The sequence below is a fragment of the Protopterus annectens genome, chromosome 1.part1, assembly GCF_019279795.1.
Source record: "Protopterus annectens isolate FY-2018-M chromosome 1.part1, PAN1.0, whole genome shotgun sequence".
Taxonomy (NCBI): Eukaryota; Metazoa; Chordata; order Ceratodontiformes; family Protopteridae; genus Protopterus; species Protopterus annectens.
This window is the reverse complement of record NC_056726.1, coordinates 1,112,780,090-1,112,798,023: the sequence shown is the minus strand read 5'-3', so window position 1 is coordinate 1,112,798,023 and position 17,934 is coordinate 1,112,780,090. Positions and strand designations below refer to the sequence as shown.

General features: G+C 39.7%; 1 protein-coding gene across 1 annotated transcript in view; it reads right to left on the bottom strand.

Annotated features, from left to right (window-relative positions):
* Window positions 1–17,934, bottom strand: part of LOC122815564 (vomeronasal type-2 receptor 26-like) — a 134,360-nt gene that overhangs the window by 49,277 nt on the left and 67,149 nt on the right. Inside the window, exon 3 of the mRNA XM_044088166.1 lies at window positions 7,863–7,986. Within this exon, the coding sequence (XP_043944101.1) occupies window positions 7,863–7,986 (124 nt within the window). The remainder of the gene's footprint in view (window positions 1–7,862; window positions 7,987–17,934) is intronic.

Sequence of the window (17,934 nt, the reverse complement as noted above, 5' to 3'; positions counted from 1 at the left end):
AGCCCACTGGTTTTGGCCTGCACCTCAGAAATGTATATCCCAAATAACAGAGGCCCCAAGACCGAACCCTGGGGTACGCCGTTTGTTATGGGTCTACTGCTTGAGGTAGTCTCCCCTATTTTGACTACATGGGTTCTGTCAGTGAGCCAGTTTGCTACCCATCTGGTAACATATGGACTGATGCCTAGTTGAGAGAGTTTATCTATTATGCCCATGTGGGGAATAGTGTCAAAGGCTTTGGCAAGTTCAAGGTAGGAGGTGTGCACAGTCTTCCCCTCGTCCATGGCTTTTCTGACTGTCTCGAAAAAGTCAACCAAATTTAGCAGACATGACCTCCCCTTGATGAAGCCAAACTGTGTGGGATCAAGTGTTTGGAGGTTGCCATTGTTCTTGTTAATGAGGTCCATGATAATCCATTCCATGGTGCTGCAGATCAGGCTACTTAGTCTAATGGGTCTAAAATTTGCCAGATTGGTGGATGCTCCACCTTTGTGTAAAAGGATGACAGTGGCTGTCCTCCACACAGCTGGGATTAAGCCAGTACTCAGGCTTTGATTGAATAGGGAGCCTAATGGTGCTGCAAGTTCCTGCCTGAGTTCATGTAGGATGCAGCCTGGGATGTTATCGGGTTATTTTTTTCCTTTGAGAGAGCAGTGATGATCTGTTGCCTAGATTAAGGGAAAGGGACCAAGTACTGGGGATGTCCTGATTTACTGATGGTGGGGGACAGACGGGTATGTTTTCACTGAATCTGTCAGCCAGCAAGTTTGCTATATCTATAGCATTTGTATATGTGTTGTTCTTGACCACCAGTTCTGAACAGATCTGGGTGCATCGTTTGAGTTTGCAGACATATGTGAAGAAGGCCTCTAGTAGATTTGGCCAATTTGGACTTTAAATATGCTTTGGAGAATTTCACTAGTGCTCTTATTTGCTTGTTCAGGCTGTGGAGAAATTGCTTCCAGTTGTGCATCTCCTCCTTCTTGGTCTTGAACAGCATTTTTTTCCTTTTGTTATACTGTTCATTTATTGCAGATGTCCACCAGACAGGTTTACTCTTCCTTGCGGAGGATGATTTAGTACTGTCGGGTATTCCTGATTCCATGCATCCATATAAATGCATGTACAGTACTTTGGTATAGTTTTGGATATTGGTGCCAGTTTCTACAGAGGGGAGGGGGTTGTGAAGCTGTTTATACCATCCCTCAGGAGGCTGCAATGAGCTTTGGAGAAGTTTTTATGTCTGATCCTAGCTAGAGGGGGGTTGGGGGAGATAGTGGCTTCTAAATATTCAGGTATATCAGTTTGCACTGCTTCCCACTGTGCACCCTATCTCAAGTGTATGCCAGATCCCTGATTTACCAGAAGAAGTGAATAAAGCCATTAAAGTTAGGAAACGGTGGTGTACCCAGATAATAGAGTGTCAGAATTTCCTATGACGAAGGCAATGCATAAGTTACCAGTAAATGGGATTATGCCATATAAAAATAAAATTGAAAGAGTGAATTTATTTTGGATGGCTGAAGATTCAACAGAGTACAACTTTTGAAATGTAAAAGCATGATGAAACTCTTCAAAAAGGTTGTGTGAAGATATTTTTCAGAATATTGACTGTAATAGAAGACCAACAATGAGGATGTTATCAGAAAAATGATAAATAATAAAACATAGAAATATGTGTTGTGTTAAAAGAAAGGACAACTACTCTTTTCAATAGATGCAGTGTGATCTTTTACAGCTACCTGAATTACCATCAGCTCAAGAAGATGGGACCTTGGTTTGGCATCTCATCCAAAGAACGAGACACTCAGGAGTGCTGAACTTCCCTTATATTGCACTGCAATGTCAGCAACTGCTCTACCTGATGTGGGAATAAAACCAAAAATGAGTGTGCAACATGATGTGCCACTGACACTGATTGTTTCATGAGATTTTTTCTGACTGAACAACTCACGCAGCACTCAATATAAGCAAAGCTAAAGCTACATGACAATACCTCTCAACCGTCCAGATTTTTGCAGAATGGCCAGACTTTTTGCCTCATAATTTTGGTCTGTTCCTCATAAAAATGCCTGGTTTTCTAGCAAATCCGTGGAATGATCTAAGGAATAAAGTCAATAAATAATGGCATACATTTGAATTTCAAACTTCATATCCTTCATAAAATGCATATTAACACAAATCCTGTTATTCTAGTAACTTTTTAAGGTTATAGGAGAAATATTTAAACTCTGTCCAAATTATTGGGCCTTTGAGCACCCATTATGTCAGGCTTTGTCCAGATTTCTTGGGCTAGGAGTTTGAGAGGTATGCGGACATGGCTAAGTCAATTAATTTAAAATTACTCTAGCTCCTTAAAGCTATTCTCTTTAAAATATGTTTTAACAAATGTGTTACTTAAACCAGGAAAGCATGGTGAACAGAATTCACTGATCCATTTATATTCACAGTCTTCAGTTAAACATCTTAAATATCCACCTGTATTCCTAAATTAACTCATTTTACAACACAAAACAAAAACTTAAGCTGTTTATCACACTGCATAATATGTTTAGCCAAAGTATTATTTTTATTGCATTTCTTTATATCAGATATATTTTTTACTAATATGTTCTTTTAATGTTCAGTAAAAAAATCCACCTAAAAACAACCTCAAGTTTATGCTACTAAACACTAGAAGTCTCAACAGGAAGCTGCACTTACTAGAAGCTGTCCTCACTTTGGAAGATGCAGACATTTGTGCAGTCACGGAGACCTGGTTCAAGGCTATGGAGAGCACCCCACCCATACCACATTATGCCTCCTTCTATACATTCAAATCTCAAACTGAAGGCATGAAAAATAAAGGAGACAGTATATCAATATTCATTAAAGACAAATACACCTCCAGATTGGTTAAAAATATGATTCCCTGGAGACACTTCAGGTGCAATTAACTGTTGGTAGGACACCTGTTCAAGTCATTGCCAGCTACAGGACTCCCTCCATAAATTAGGACACCCACTCTGCCTTTTTCAATCTACTTGAGTTCATCAAGATACATCCAAACACCATGGTTTTGGGTGACTTTAACTAGTCATTCATTGACTGGGTAAATTAATTGTGCACAGACTCTCTTGCCCAAAGGTTCCTCAACTTCGTTAATTCCATTGCCCTGGATCAGCTGGTTGACACCCCCACAAGGGCTGACAACATCCTGGATCTGGTGCTTACCAATATGACAGACCACTATAGTACCCCTACTGTGAGGTCCTCCCTGGTGAAATCTGACCACAAATCGGTTGCATTCTAAGTAACTATCACACCTGAACCCCCAACAGCAACTAAACTAAAAAACTTCTCCAAAGCAGTTTACAACCTCTTACAGGATGGTATAAATTGCTTCACTCCACCTCCTCCCTTAGATGGAACTGGCCACTATGCCAAGCTCTACAACAATGCTTTATACAGACACCTGTATGCCTGCATTAACTTGGTCATACCTGATAGGACCAAACCAAGCTCTTCAAGGAAGAGCAAACCTGCCTGGTGGACAACTGCCATTAACAGGCTTTACAATAAGAGGAAGAAATTGCTGTCTTAAGAGTAAGTGGGAGAGAGTCCTCCTAAGCAAGAAACACTCCCTCCTCAGCTTAAACAAGTAAAGAAGACTTCTTGTGAAGTCCTTCAACCAAACTATGAGTCCAAATTAGCTTCCTCAAAAAAGGACAACCACAAGGCATTCTATAGTTACATCCATAACCTAAAAGACAAGGCCCAGATTTGTGCCGAACTAGTAGTTAATGGTACCACATATATTGAGCCTGTGGACATAGCTAATCTGTTGGTGACCAGGTTCTGTGAAAACTTCATTCCCCTGTCCCCACCACACCTACCCCATGACACCCCTACCACCTGTTCACTACCTTGTATCTCTAAAGAGCAGGTCATAAATGCCCTCTCTAAGGCCAAAAACACAGCATCTATGGGACGTGATAACATCCCATGCTGCATCCTACATGGGCTCCAACATGAAATAGCAACACCACTCTTTTCAGTCATAGTCTAAGTACAAGTTTCATACCAGCTGATGGAAAACAGCCACCGTTATTCCCTTGCACAAAGTTGGTGCTTCTACTGTCCCACAGAACTATAGACCTATTAGCCTGACTAGCCTTATCAGAAAGGCCATGGAGCGAATTATAAGGGACCTTATGAACAAAGATAGAGGAATCTCCAAACACTCGGTCCTACTCAGTTTGGATTTGTCAAAGGATGATCATGCCTGTTAAACCTGGTGGACTTCTTCAAGACAATCACCAAGGCCCTGGATGAAGGGAAATCTGTGCATACAGCCTACCTGGACTAAGCCAAGGTGTTTGACACTATCCCACATGCAGGCATCATTGATAAAGTAACCCAACTAGGTATCATCCCTTATATCGTTAGATGGGTCGCTAACTGGCTAACTGATAGAACACATATAGTCAAAATAGTGGACTCCACCTCCGATAGCAGACCTGTAACCAGTGGTGTTCCACAGGGATCAGTCCTGGGACCTCAACTGTCTGGAATCTATCTCTCTGAAGAAACAGCAAAAGCTAAAGGTCTATGGCTTACAAAATTTGCAGATGATTGCAAAGTGGAAGCGGTCATAGAATCTCCAAATGATGTCAACATCCTACAAGATGCTCTTACACAAACAAATGATTGGTGCCAAAGTCATGACCTTAAACTCAGTGTACAAAAATGTATTATTCCTTTCAGTAAAAGTGATGTTCTTGCTAATCACCACATCAGTAGCAGCACCATAAGTACACACTCAGTGGTGAGCGACCTGGGCACACAGGTTGACAGCAACCTTACCTTTGACCACCATGTCTCTACAGTGGTAAGAAGGGCATTCTATATTGCTCATCTCATAATTAAGGGCATTGCTTGCAGAAAAAAGAAGCTAGAAACTTCCCTCATCAGGCTAATAATTGAGTACAATGCTTCTTTTGGTATGTACCTTTCTAAGCACCTGCAGCAACTGGAGAAACCACAAAGGTTCCTCATGAGGAAAATTCAAGGTCTTCACCATATGTCCTATGGGGATCATCTGAAATTACTGTCACTTTATTCTGTTTCATATAGACTAGTCAGAGGTGATTTCTGCCTTGCATACAAGGCAATCTTGGACCCAGCTTTATTGGAAATGCTGCTTATCCTTAAGTCAAATGGTATACTGGTTACTCACTATAAAGACCTTAACCTGGTATGTGACATTAATAAAACCTGCTGAAGGGACAGATTTGTCTCCCAAAGGTTACAACACCTTGGGAACAGACTCCCACTTCATGTCAAACAGGGTACCTCTTTGTCCCTCTTCAAATGCAATCTGGACAATTAGATGGGTGACCGTGAATTCACCCTGGAGGTTCCACCTGTGTCCCTCTTGGACAGGAGCAGTAGGTGCTGATCATGGAAATAAGGGTAAGAACTTGGCTAGGGTTGAAAGGGCCCTAGGGCCATTAGCCTAGCAACTTCATATGATCGTATTGTACATAAATTACGGTTAGCTAAATAAACTAGATCATTAAAAGGGTAATCTACAAAATGTGAAAGTACATTCATTTCTCATCAAAGGATATATAAAACAGTAAATAAATTAATATATTTGTAATAATTACATTTTCTACAAGGATAAGTGCCTGATCTATCTGAGATGGAAATACCATTATGTTTACTGTAGTATAACTGTCTTTTTTTTATTTTTAAATGAAAAATATGGCACATAATCTAATATTTTACTTATATCATTATTCACAGTTAAAATATAGCACTGTTTCTTTAAAATAACTCAGATAATATTAATGCTGTTAGAACAGCATAAACAAACTGTAAGTTTATCTTATTTTCTAACTCACTTATTTTCCACTCTAGATACAAAATAAGGCGTAGCTTCAATATTCCTTGATTATTTGTCCTCACTGGCTACGGACATTAAATGTCTATGGCCATACCCTCTTGCTATAAAATCCTTTGATACTTCATCTAATGATTTTTCTAACATTTCACCATCAGTAGTAAGATGTCAGGTCTTAATATCTGTCCTTTAACAATGTTCTTATAAAGGTGATTGGGATGCATGCTTTGTCTACACAAAAGTGTACACCCTTAGATGTACTGATGTATGTATACTGCCATTCAACTTCTTTGAAACCCCAACATCTAAAAGATGTATTTTCTCATGTGAGTCATTCATTGCAAATCTTAAAAATGCTGTTCATAGTCTCATAGGATTATGCTGGGATAATGGTCATCGGGATCTTTACAAGCCTTGACATACAACCCAACTCAGTTTTTTCCCTGAGTTCCTTGGATGCCTATATGGTGGGGTATGTTAGTAAGGAGGTAGCTGATAGTTATGCTGATAGAGGTATGTTAGTTGAGGATGAATTTACTTACTGTCAATCTATGTCCATCAGAGACATGGCCGCCAGAGTGTCGATGAATTTGTGACTTCCCATCCAGTGATCAAGATTTTTGATGCTTGTATGATGTGGTATGTTAGTAAGCAGGTAGCTAATGGTTATGGTGGTGGGGGTATGTTAGTTGGGAACTAATTTACTTACTGTCAACCTGTGTTCCTCGGAGACATGACAACCAGAGTGAGGATGAATTTGTGACTTCCCATCCAGTGATCAAGGTTTTTTTTGTATTTACTTACTGTTAACCTATGTCCATCAGAGACATGGCGGCCAGAGTGGGGATGAATTTATGACTTCCCATCCAGTGATCAAGGTTTTCTTTGTATAAAGGTATGGCTGAACTTTGCTTCACATAGATGTGGAGGTTATTCCATAGCACAGATATCCTCGGAAACACATATCGGTCCCTTGGGCTATTTATGTTGCAGGCAAAGTCTGGGTTCTTGGATCTAGTGTTTCTAGTGCAGTTTTTTTGCAGATTTGCAAGAAACCCATTAGAAACAGATCTGAGGATGCCTTATATGGCAGGCATAGATTTCCTCTCAGTAACTGCAGGACACTAAGTACAAAGATAGGGCCTTAAGACCATCTGTGGATTGTCCTGGTAAGAAACCTTTGAGGGCATTCTAACTGTTGCAAGTGCCTGGTTAGGGAAATACCAGAGAGGGCATTGTACTCAATGATGGGACCGGCAAGGGCTGAGTAGAGAGGTACTATAACTTCCTTGGACCTGTTGTACTATTTAAATATTCTAATAATTTAGACAACTGAATAAACATCACTATTTCAAATGAGGAAACTACCACACACAAATCTACAAAAGAATATAAGGTTTAAAAACATTAGTTGAATACATGCATTCTTTTTCCTCATTTTGCCAGTACTGTATTCACATAGTTATTAGCAGAAGTAATGTCCATTGCAACACCTGTTTTCTGCAAGTAAGTCTGATCAGAATATACAAACACATTATTTTCTAAAATTAAGTCCAGATGGCACTTACAAAAACATTTATTGTCTGTGCCATTATAGTTAGGAATAATAGTAAAAGAACATTGAGTGTAACCAACAAAAAAGTCTATAACAGTTTTAATTTGAATGATGAACTGAGTTACTCTCTACAAGTAAATCTACTGACAAAAATATTTCAGGAAAGGCCTTTTATGAAGGGGACGATTGAGAAAAAGAAGCAAGTGAAAGTATAGTATTAACTTTCACAGATGCAGATGTTATGGGGTGGAATTTTAACTTTGTGGTGATCACAGGTAGCGAGTGAAACAAGCAAGTAAATTGGAATGTATACAGTGCATGATAGATAACAGCTGGAAAATTTTAAAATAAATATGATTTCAGTTCCAATATTATTTTTTTTTTTTGCAAAAAAAGCTTCATTAACAAAAAATTACCTACCGGATTTGTTAGCAATTTCTCCATCTGAACAAGGGATACAGTCAAAGCAACATGGTGGTTCTCCTTGTCGAATAACTCTTCTGTAACCAGCATTGCAGGCTTCACTACACACAGACTTCGGAACCTTATATAATACAAGGGAAATAATAAAATCTAGGTTAATATGTTGGATTCCATTAGTGATTAACTTTTATGGACCTTTCTGAAACTAGAAACTCATGGGTTGATTAATGTAAAATACATATTTATGTTAGAGAGTTACTTGGGAGTAACCATAGAAACATATTTGCAGATGCCAGTGGCAGTGAAGCACAAGAAGAGTTACATGCAAAGAAGTACCCTCACAACAGCAACCTGGGCACTGAGAACCATCCACTGCTGGCTAACACAGCAAAGTGCTAATTCAGGTCATTATATTAAGTGGCAATCAAAGGTATAAATGGGGAATAGTACACAGATAAAAACACTCAAAGCCAACCCTAAAGAAAGGCAGATGGTGGGCAGAAAATGTATCTGTTGACATTTGGTTACAGGGAAATTCCAGCTGGGTAGGAGCCCATTTTTCAGTGGAGCCCCAGGGAGAAAAGCTACAAAGTATTACAACACATTTTAAGGACAATAATATTACAGTCTTCAAAAATAATACAAAAACATCTACAGTTTAAATATTTATACCAAATTAAACATAATATGAAAGCATTGATAAAAAACAGATGCAAGTTATATGATGAAGATTTTATATTAGAGAACTTTTAACAGATTTTTAGAGAAATTAAAGTTAAGTTAGTATAATAGAGACAGGAATTGTAATATGAATTGAGAAAAGAACAGTCTTGTGGTATATCTATAGAGAAAGCCAGGGAAGAGAAACGGTAGAAGTAAGGGAGATGAGTAAAGAAGGGAGAGTAAGATGTAAGGTGCGAAGAGGTACTTGTTCACATTTAGGGATATTGTTTACCCTGGTGTCGAGCAAGAAAGACACAATTTTTTTTTTTTTGGGGGGGGGGGGCAGGTGCCTGTTTTATAGTTACTAAAAAAGGGTGGATGGGGAAAGTAGCAAACAGCTTGTATAGGAAGGAAAGGTGGACTATGAAATGTATCAGAGAAAAACAAAAATAACATATATTCATAGGCAAGGGTTATATGGAGACAAACTGTTGCGACAACAGAGGAGGGCTGCAGATTTACAGAGAGGGGACAACTAGTGATGACGAAGTTTGGACAACAGACAGTGCATGCAGAATGGAACCTAAGGGAGGGGAACACCAAGATAGGCATCTGTTGAATCAGCCCACTAGAGAACTCACCCAGACATCAGTCTAAGATTATGACAGCCCATTCTTCTGGTAGCCTGCATTTTGGGGCTAGATTGTCACACAGCTCTATTAGCTGCACCATGATTCACTCCATTATCCCATACTGGTATCTAATTGCTTGTTTACTTGCACATAAACATACACTTCCTCTGATGATGTATGATTAAGGGGGAAATTATTTCAATGGTGCTTCAGTGAGAGAATTTTCTTATTTCAGTGATAAATACAAGCTCCTAGCCTTAAAATCATACATTCAGAGAGCTTGCCAACTCTCAAATGTTGGCTGTAGGCCATATCTCCCATCCAAGTATCAAGTACATATCTGAAAGATCACAAACTATTGACCTTTCTAAAGCTAAGTGTAACGTCATTCCTCATTCACCCATCCCTACAATGGAAAGCACAGTTTTTAATTATATTGAGACTCTTGGGTACAACTACAAATTATCCTTTGTTATGAGTCACTAGTGGTTGATTTATTATTTCTATACCTATTTCTGCTGCCAAAATGGAGTTATGAACACACTTATACACATAACTAAATCCCATCTCATGAATCTGTATTAAATACAATGTAAGTGCAACTTGTTTAATCTTAGTTTATTTACCAAACCTTTTGTCTCTGTAGTTTGCCTAGTAATGAGACTATGAATTATTTCACTCTGGTAAGATGGCCCCTCTTAAAAAGACCAACAGCTGCACATTATTCAGTTTGAGAACTAACTATTGTTTTATAAAGTGGAATTATCATTATTTTATTACTAATTTAGAGAGAGAGAGGTGTCAGTATATTTGTAATAGAAATATAACATTTTTTTATAATCATCCTCACATTTGCCTTGAAAATAAACTGGTTATCAATAACCAACCCAGGGTGTCTTGCAATTAACACTCCCATAAAAAAATCTCTTCTCTGTCTCACTAGATGGCCATAGTTGCTACCAGCAGCCATTCAGGTTACGTTCAGCAAAGTGACCTTCTTGCCCTCACTGAGAGGCAGGCCAGGTCAAAACCAGTGACACAGCAATAAGCATGTCAGGTGGTACAAAACCAAGTTCCTGTTGCTACTCCTTATCCAGCATCACATCCAGACAGGTTGAAAGATGAAGAAAAAAAATAAAAGAAATTGAATACTTAAACACATTAGTATGTGCAAGTGTTACAAGTAGAATTGTAATCACACAATATAGCCTTGAACATAATGTACTTACCATGCCAGATGAACAGTCTCTCAGACCTCTGCAGTCAGGCCTGCCTGTTAAATTCTACCCCCTCTGTCTCTGTAAAACAGAGTAGGCACAAATAAGCATGCTGTAACCCTATCAAAATAAAGAAAGAAAGCCGACAATCAATTAATAAATAAAAAGGAATGCACACACTGCCTAACCTCTTCCTTCCACTGATTTAGGAGGTTGGGATTGCATGCCAGGAAGTCACAACAGTGATACCTGCCCCACTCATTAGCGTGGTTGATGCCTGTGACAATGCTCACTATCCTGGCAAGCTGATGCCATGCATCAATGTTATCTAATGGGCCATTGTAATGGACTATTAGGGGCTTGTAATAGTTCCTGACCACAGACACAAAAGACATCTCACTTTCCTTGCTGTATTAGGCAGGTGTCCTACTGAAGTGAGTGTGTGAGGAGGCCAAGTCCACTCCATATGTCTTCACAAGGAGTGAAATGATAGCCTGTGTGCATGGCCATGCATTATTGACATTACATGACACACATCATTGGGCAGCAACTGGGCATTATCAAAACCATCACAAGCTAGGAGTCATTGCTCACTGAGCTTCATAGTTTCCATGCACAAGCATAGTATGCGATAGTGCCAATAGCCTTGAGGTAGGTAGGGATGAATATGGTAGCCCTGCCAGAGTGAACTAACTCAATATATTGTGGTAATGATTAGAGGCAAACGCATCATCATCATCATCATCATCATCATCATCATCATTATCGTTGTCGTCATAAATGACATGCTATGAAGCCTGTTTCAATATGATAAAAAGTGTTGCCACCATATTGCAGGAGACCATGTTAAGACAAGCAAGTCAGGAATAGTAAGTCAGTGGTAAAGACTTTATACTGAGTACAGGTATAGTGAAACAAGACAAGGCACCTGGTCTGTAACTCTGCACTGCACTGAGCTCCTTTGGTGCATAGCAGCAACAGAAAAAAATTGGAAGCAATAGATTTGGTGTGGTGACATAGCATGAGAGCATGACAAGTTAATGTCCAGCTTCAGATCCTCACCATGACAACACAGAAAAATAGCAAGACAAGATAATGTCTAGCTGAAAGGCTCACCGTGACAGAGACCATAAAGCATGGGTATGACAGATGAATGTCCAGATGGGAGGGGTGTTACCATGGCACAAGGTATAGCATTGACTGCCAGACATGCAAGTAGAGGCATGGGAAGGTGAAGGGAATGGCTGCCCCAGGTGAAAGGTTTTGGGGGCTGTGAGCAGTAGATGCCAATGGGGTGGTAGAACAGCACTGGTATTCAAAAATGAATGCTAATACTGTATTGGCAATCACAGCTGAAGCACTGATGTGCTTTATGTGCGGTATTATAACAGTAGTTCCTATAGCAAACCACTTTTTATGGGAGCATGTCAGGTTGCTGAAGATACATGCAGTGAATGTGAAATGATCAAAGTAAGTCCACTGAAATGACATTCAAGGACAGCGGAGTTTGCCTTATTCTCCACTGCTGTGCAACCTCACACTGGGTTAATATACATTTGGGAGGAGCAAGGGACTTGCCCCATGCAAAATAATTCTCAGGATTTTTGCTGAAGGCATTTGTGGTGAACATCGTTTGAGATGTTTATGTTTGCTGACATAAAGACATAAACCCCTTGTTACATTTGTAGCGGTATGTTTTCCACAGTTATTGTACTTTTTATTTTTTTTTTGTGGTCCACAAATTAGATTTAAGTAGGGTTCTCAGATCAAAGAACTACACAGGGCAACCAATGAGTTAGCTATGATTCTGTATGTATGATATACTACAGTGGGAACAGTGGTCTCTAAATATAGGTAATCAGAGGTTGTACATGTCTTTTCATGTGCCCGACAGAAATGCAAAAACTAGAAATGTTCATCATCCAGTAAATAGAGGTGTTACTTGAAGGCCTATACATATATGGAATGTGCAGACCAGATAAAGGCAAAACTAACAAGGCTTTCCAGGACAAGGTGTGGCATGAAGTAGTGCAGGACATCAGTGCTGCGGGCAGCCTTAGTAGGACAGTAATAAAGGTACATTAAAGAGTCACCAATATGATAATGCATGCCAAGAGCAAAGCACAAAATATCACAGGTGCAGGTGCACCAAAAAAGCACTATAAGGTGCAGGGTTTGATTCTCACATGGGGTAATTGGCTAGGCTGAAAATGGTCCATGAGGGTGGTTAGCCTAGTACTAACCTATGAACCTATGAACCTACACAAATATAGAAGTGGCTCCTAGAGGTGGAAGAGTTCCAGGTAATTCTACCTGGGACAGACAAGTGAACTCTCTTACCTGGCAGTGACTTAAATGTTGAAGCTGGGCTGGTGATGACTTCCTAAGTCTCCATAGAGGATGTACCAGAACCATTAAGGCATGTACATTTGAAGTTGTATACTCACTTACATATGAGAAGGGGTCATACTCTTCAACTTCCAAGCATTAAAAATCATAGTATTGTCCTTTAAAACGTCCTGTAAGAGAGTCAAAAAATGAGCACTTTTATTTTTTTGAACAGAATTTTTTTACATATTAGATCCTATATAGTTACTAGTTTGGGGAATACTTGCATTTGCTTAGTTTATTTATTTAGTAAGGTATGAACTCAGAAACAGGTCTGCTTTACGAAAGAACATCAGTAAATCTAAGAAGACCAAGCATAATTCTGAGGGCCAAAATCATCATGCTATGTGTAAATCACAGCAGTTGAAAAGTATAAAGTGGCTATTCAGCAGAACATCTATTTATATCTGTTCTCTAATTACATTAAAGCTGCAACTGTAATAACCTGAATCACAGGATAAGTATGTATGCGTCCATATGATGTTGACATAATTGGCTTGTAAGGGAGGAATATGCTCCAACACAGCCACAGATATGTCATATCTTTATGTTTTCACATGTTTCACTTATGGAGGGACAAGCAATGCATGAAAACATTTGCCTGATGTCAGCGGTCATCTGGTTGACAGTGATGTCAGATAACTGTACTCTTAGCAATGATACCATTGGAAGGTATGTGCACATCATTCACCTATGTGGCAATGGTTGAGGTGAAGGCCTAACAACTAGCATCACCTGTTTTTAGAACTGGATTCCATTTCCATGTGATGCCCAGACAGTCTACTCAAATGAGAATAACACACATGGTAACTATCAGTTGCACTGCCTCCAATGTGCGTGCACTTATCGTGGGGAAAGGCATGCTGGTGACTACTGCCATCATGAATTCAGATCTTTCATTGACCTGATTACCACAATTGTACAGTTGTCATCAATCTGAGGATGTGTAGATCAGTAATCTAAGTACAAACATCTACTACACAAGAGATGGTGAGCATGCTGGATACATTGTGTGATGATGTGGAGAGCAACCTGCAGTGCTTGCAGACTGACATGGAATACAGGGACTTTGAGCAAGCATGCTTGTTTGTGTCATTAGCAGCCAACCTGAAATACTGAGGTGTGTCTATATGGTTTGTGGCACATGCCCTCCATTGTGCCTGTGATGACCATACCAGCATAATATGTGCAAATTTCCATTTATATGGTAGGCAGTCATAGCTGGGCTTATATTGATGGCACATGGTGTTTCAGACTCCAGTAGGAACAGCCACACACATGGTCCATTTTTATGAATCAGAAAAACTTGAGTGGAACAAGCACAGAAGAGAAGAACATATGCTTGTGGTGATAACACGACTAATGCCCCCAGTAAGAAGGCAACAAGAAGATGCAAACCAAACTGTCCATTTGGAGAGTTGCTAGAACTCTGTAGTGAGAAAAAGGGAGAGGCAGAGGATTTACAAGAGGATATTCTTGCTGAATGTTTCCAAAATGGCAGTTCATTATTTCATTGACAGAAACATATAGTTTCATAGATTCAAAGAGTCATACGTGTATAATAGGCTAACAACCAGCAGGGCCCTTATAAGCCTAGCTTGCAATCAATCCCACTTGTGTCCCTCAGTATCGCAGGCATTTATTAAGAGTGTGTTTGTTAGTTAGGATGTTACTAGAGGTTATTTGGGGTGTACATTAGTTTGGGAATTACTATCCGCCTTTGTCTATCACAGACAGGAGAGTTAGACCTAGGGCGAATTTCTAATATCCCATCCATTGGTCAAGGTTACACTCAAATAGAGTGAGGGATGGACTCTGGTTCATATGAATGAAGCCTCTTCCAGAGCATGGAGATCCTCCGAGACACATATATTTTTCAAACCAACATTCCTTATTTATGTCAAAAGCAAAACTTATATCCTTGGATCTAGTGTTCCTAATGCTGTTCATTTTGTGGATGTGCAAAAGATCCATCAGAGGTGTATCCAAGGATGCCTTGTATACAGGGCATGGTGCACCGCTTAATAATCTGCAGAAGACAAAGTATAGCAACAGGGATTTAAGATGATCCATATAAGACAATGTGTTTATACTATGGATTCTCCTGGTAAGGAACCTTTCCAGGTGTTCTAACTGTTGCATATGTTTGGTCAGTTACATGACAAAGGAGGCATTATACTGAATGATGGGTTTGATAAGAGCCAAATAAAGTGGCACTATGACTTCTTTGGACCTAGATGCCATGCCCTTACTTTACTGACAAACGTTGAGTTAAGTATACTTTTCTCTGCACTTATTTAAGATTAGATATTTGTAGATATTTGTTTCATTTGAATATTGTGCTCTCTGTCTAGCTGCAGTTAGTTGCCTGAAGTGCGAAAAAAGTGTAGCCATCTGGATACAATGAAAGTTTTTAGCCTGCTTTTGAAATTCTGTGTTAAGTCTTAGCCTGGGGGTTTCTGGTTTTATTATAATCTGTGTTGGTCACAATTCAACCATTTCTGCTCATCTTCTGAGTGGTTGGCTGCTGAGATTCACCTGTATAAATCAACTGACAAAAGCTGATTTAAGTATACATTTTTCTGCACTTATTTAAAATAAGATATTTGTAAATATCTGTTTCATTTCATAGGTTCATAGGTTGCTACTAAGCTATTGGCCCTAGGGCCTATACAAGCCTAGCCATAACAATCCCTGGCTATTTCTTCCCACACTATTTACTTCCCTGGACCCCTGTCTAGCAGGGAGACTAACGTGATCACCGGGGTGAATTTCCTTTCTCCCATCCAATCATCAAGGTTCCTTCTGAAGAGGGCCAAAGAGGTGCTCTGCTTGACATGTATGGGCAGCCTATTCCAGAGTCTGGGGAGTCTCTGGGTCAGGAACCTATCCCTCCAGCATGATTTGTTTATTGTGATGACAATGTTTAGATCCCTGGAGTGTGTGGCTCTGAGGGATTGGGATTTCTTTAAGTGTAGCATGTCCAACAGCTCTGGGTTTGACATGGCCTTGTATGTTAAGCAGAGATCACCTCTGAGTAGACGGTAAGCGACAGAGTATAGCTGGAGCTTTTTAAGGTGGTCAGCATAGGGCATCTGCTTTAGGCCTGTGATTCTTTTAATGAGGTATTTTTGCAGCCTTTCCAGTTGTTGCAGATGACTATTTGCATACATTTGAATATTGTGCTAGCTGCAGTTAGTCTCCCAGTCCCCCTCACTGTTCTTGGAGCGGTATTAATCTTGGTGGCTTTGGAATTGCCTGCCCCTGCTGCAAATCTGTTTTTGGACACTCCTCCTGGACCCATCTCATTTGCTCACTCAACTGAGTACAGTGAGATCATATTTTGATTTCAGACATTCCTACCAGTCCCATCTCCTCTGCTGTATAAAGAGAGAGCACTTGGGAAGGTCATCCCCTTTAGCATATTAATCTGCTCTGTTCCCTCACTCTCCACAAAAAAAAAAACATATTTATACTTTCTTGAGCTGCTCTTACATAACTCTCTTCTACCTTATTGCCTTAATTTGCTTTTCTATGTGGTTTTAAGTGTTCAAGTGCTCTTATTCTGCACTTGGTGCCTCCATTTTGATTTTTCATAACTTACTGCTCTCTGCACTTGTTTTTGTCATTTTTAAATTATCTGCATTTATTTAAACTGTATTTGCCTTAATATTGCTACACACTCAAGTGTGCTAGCTTGTACTGCATTTAAAGTGTTTTGCTACTGTCATTAGCTCATTCTATCTAATACAGAGAGAACTTAAGCTCTTAACCTTGAATTGTCATCTGTTCCTCCCTACTCCCTTTCCACTTTACTAATAAAAAAATGCTTTATATATATATATATATATATATATATATATATATATATATATATATATATATAGATATATATAGATATAAATTCCAAGCTTGTTTTCTGCTTTTCCTGTAACTAGTCTAGTCCTGATATAGATTTGCTGCATTCAGGACTGTTTGTAAGCTGCTGAGCCCCCCCCCCCTAAGCCTTTCATGTGTTGGAGGGAAGCCATCTAGCTTATCAGTGGGAGCAGTAAGCACTAGGTAGCCTATATACCATAGGAGGAGTGGTTTCTGGCCAAGAAATTGTAGTGTATTGGCTGTTTGGGTAGTTTTGTTTCATCTCTTTTAACTTCCTGGATTAAAAGCCTGCAATTGTGCTTGTTTCCCACCATTTTTGTAACTAGTCTAGTTCAGATACAGACCTGCTGTATCCAGGACTGTTTGTAAGCTTCTGACTGGTGCCAAAAGTCTGCTCATCAATTTTTCCCTTAGATCGACTAGTTCTCTCCTCTCCTGCACTTTTACTAGCTTATTAGTCTAGTACTTTACCAGACTTTTTGTAGCAGTTATTGTAGCACACAAAAGTGCTACCATCACTAAACATTCTACAAGGAAACAATTCCAGTACTTATTATTAATGCCCACCCCTCCAGGCATGTCTAAAGGTCAGTTCCCTGTGCTTTCTCCTATTGGAATAGCTGGTCAAAAGGAGAAGGTCAGCACTCACACCACACTGCATGGAACACATAGCCCTCCAGAACACACACCAGCATTGCCTTCACATAAAAACACAAACCACACACCCAGCTTCACGGAGGCTCTTGATAAAAGTCTACCCAAACAACGGAGACCTCCAAGGCAGAAATGCACTTGACCATCACAACACAACACTAATCACGAGACACATAACTCTCCTAAAGTGTGCCACTCAACCAAAGCCCTTAAGGCAAAAGAGCATGCCCAACACACTAGTCAAAGGGGACTCGATAGTGAGGCACACTGATGTCCCACTCACTAGACTGAATAAGGAAAAAGTAAAAGTCAGCTGCCTGTCAGGTGCCAGGATCCACCACATAATGCATGCACTCAGGTCTCTCATCAACAGGTACAAATATGACTCTGTCATTGACATGTGGGCGTAAATGACCTAAGATGTACCTCCCTGAACTATATAAAAAGAGACATGGAGGAGCTCTCAGATTATTTAACCCAGGTGGGTATGACCCTAGCCTTGAGCAGCCTCCTACCATCATCCAGAATGATACCACAGTACAATCACAAAATGATAGATTTCAACAATTGACTAAGTTTCTGGTGTCATTGTAAGGGGATCCAGTATCTATCTGCCTAGGATGACATGACTATCAG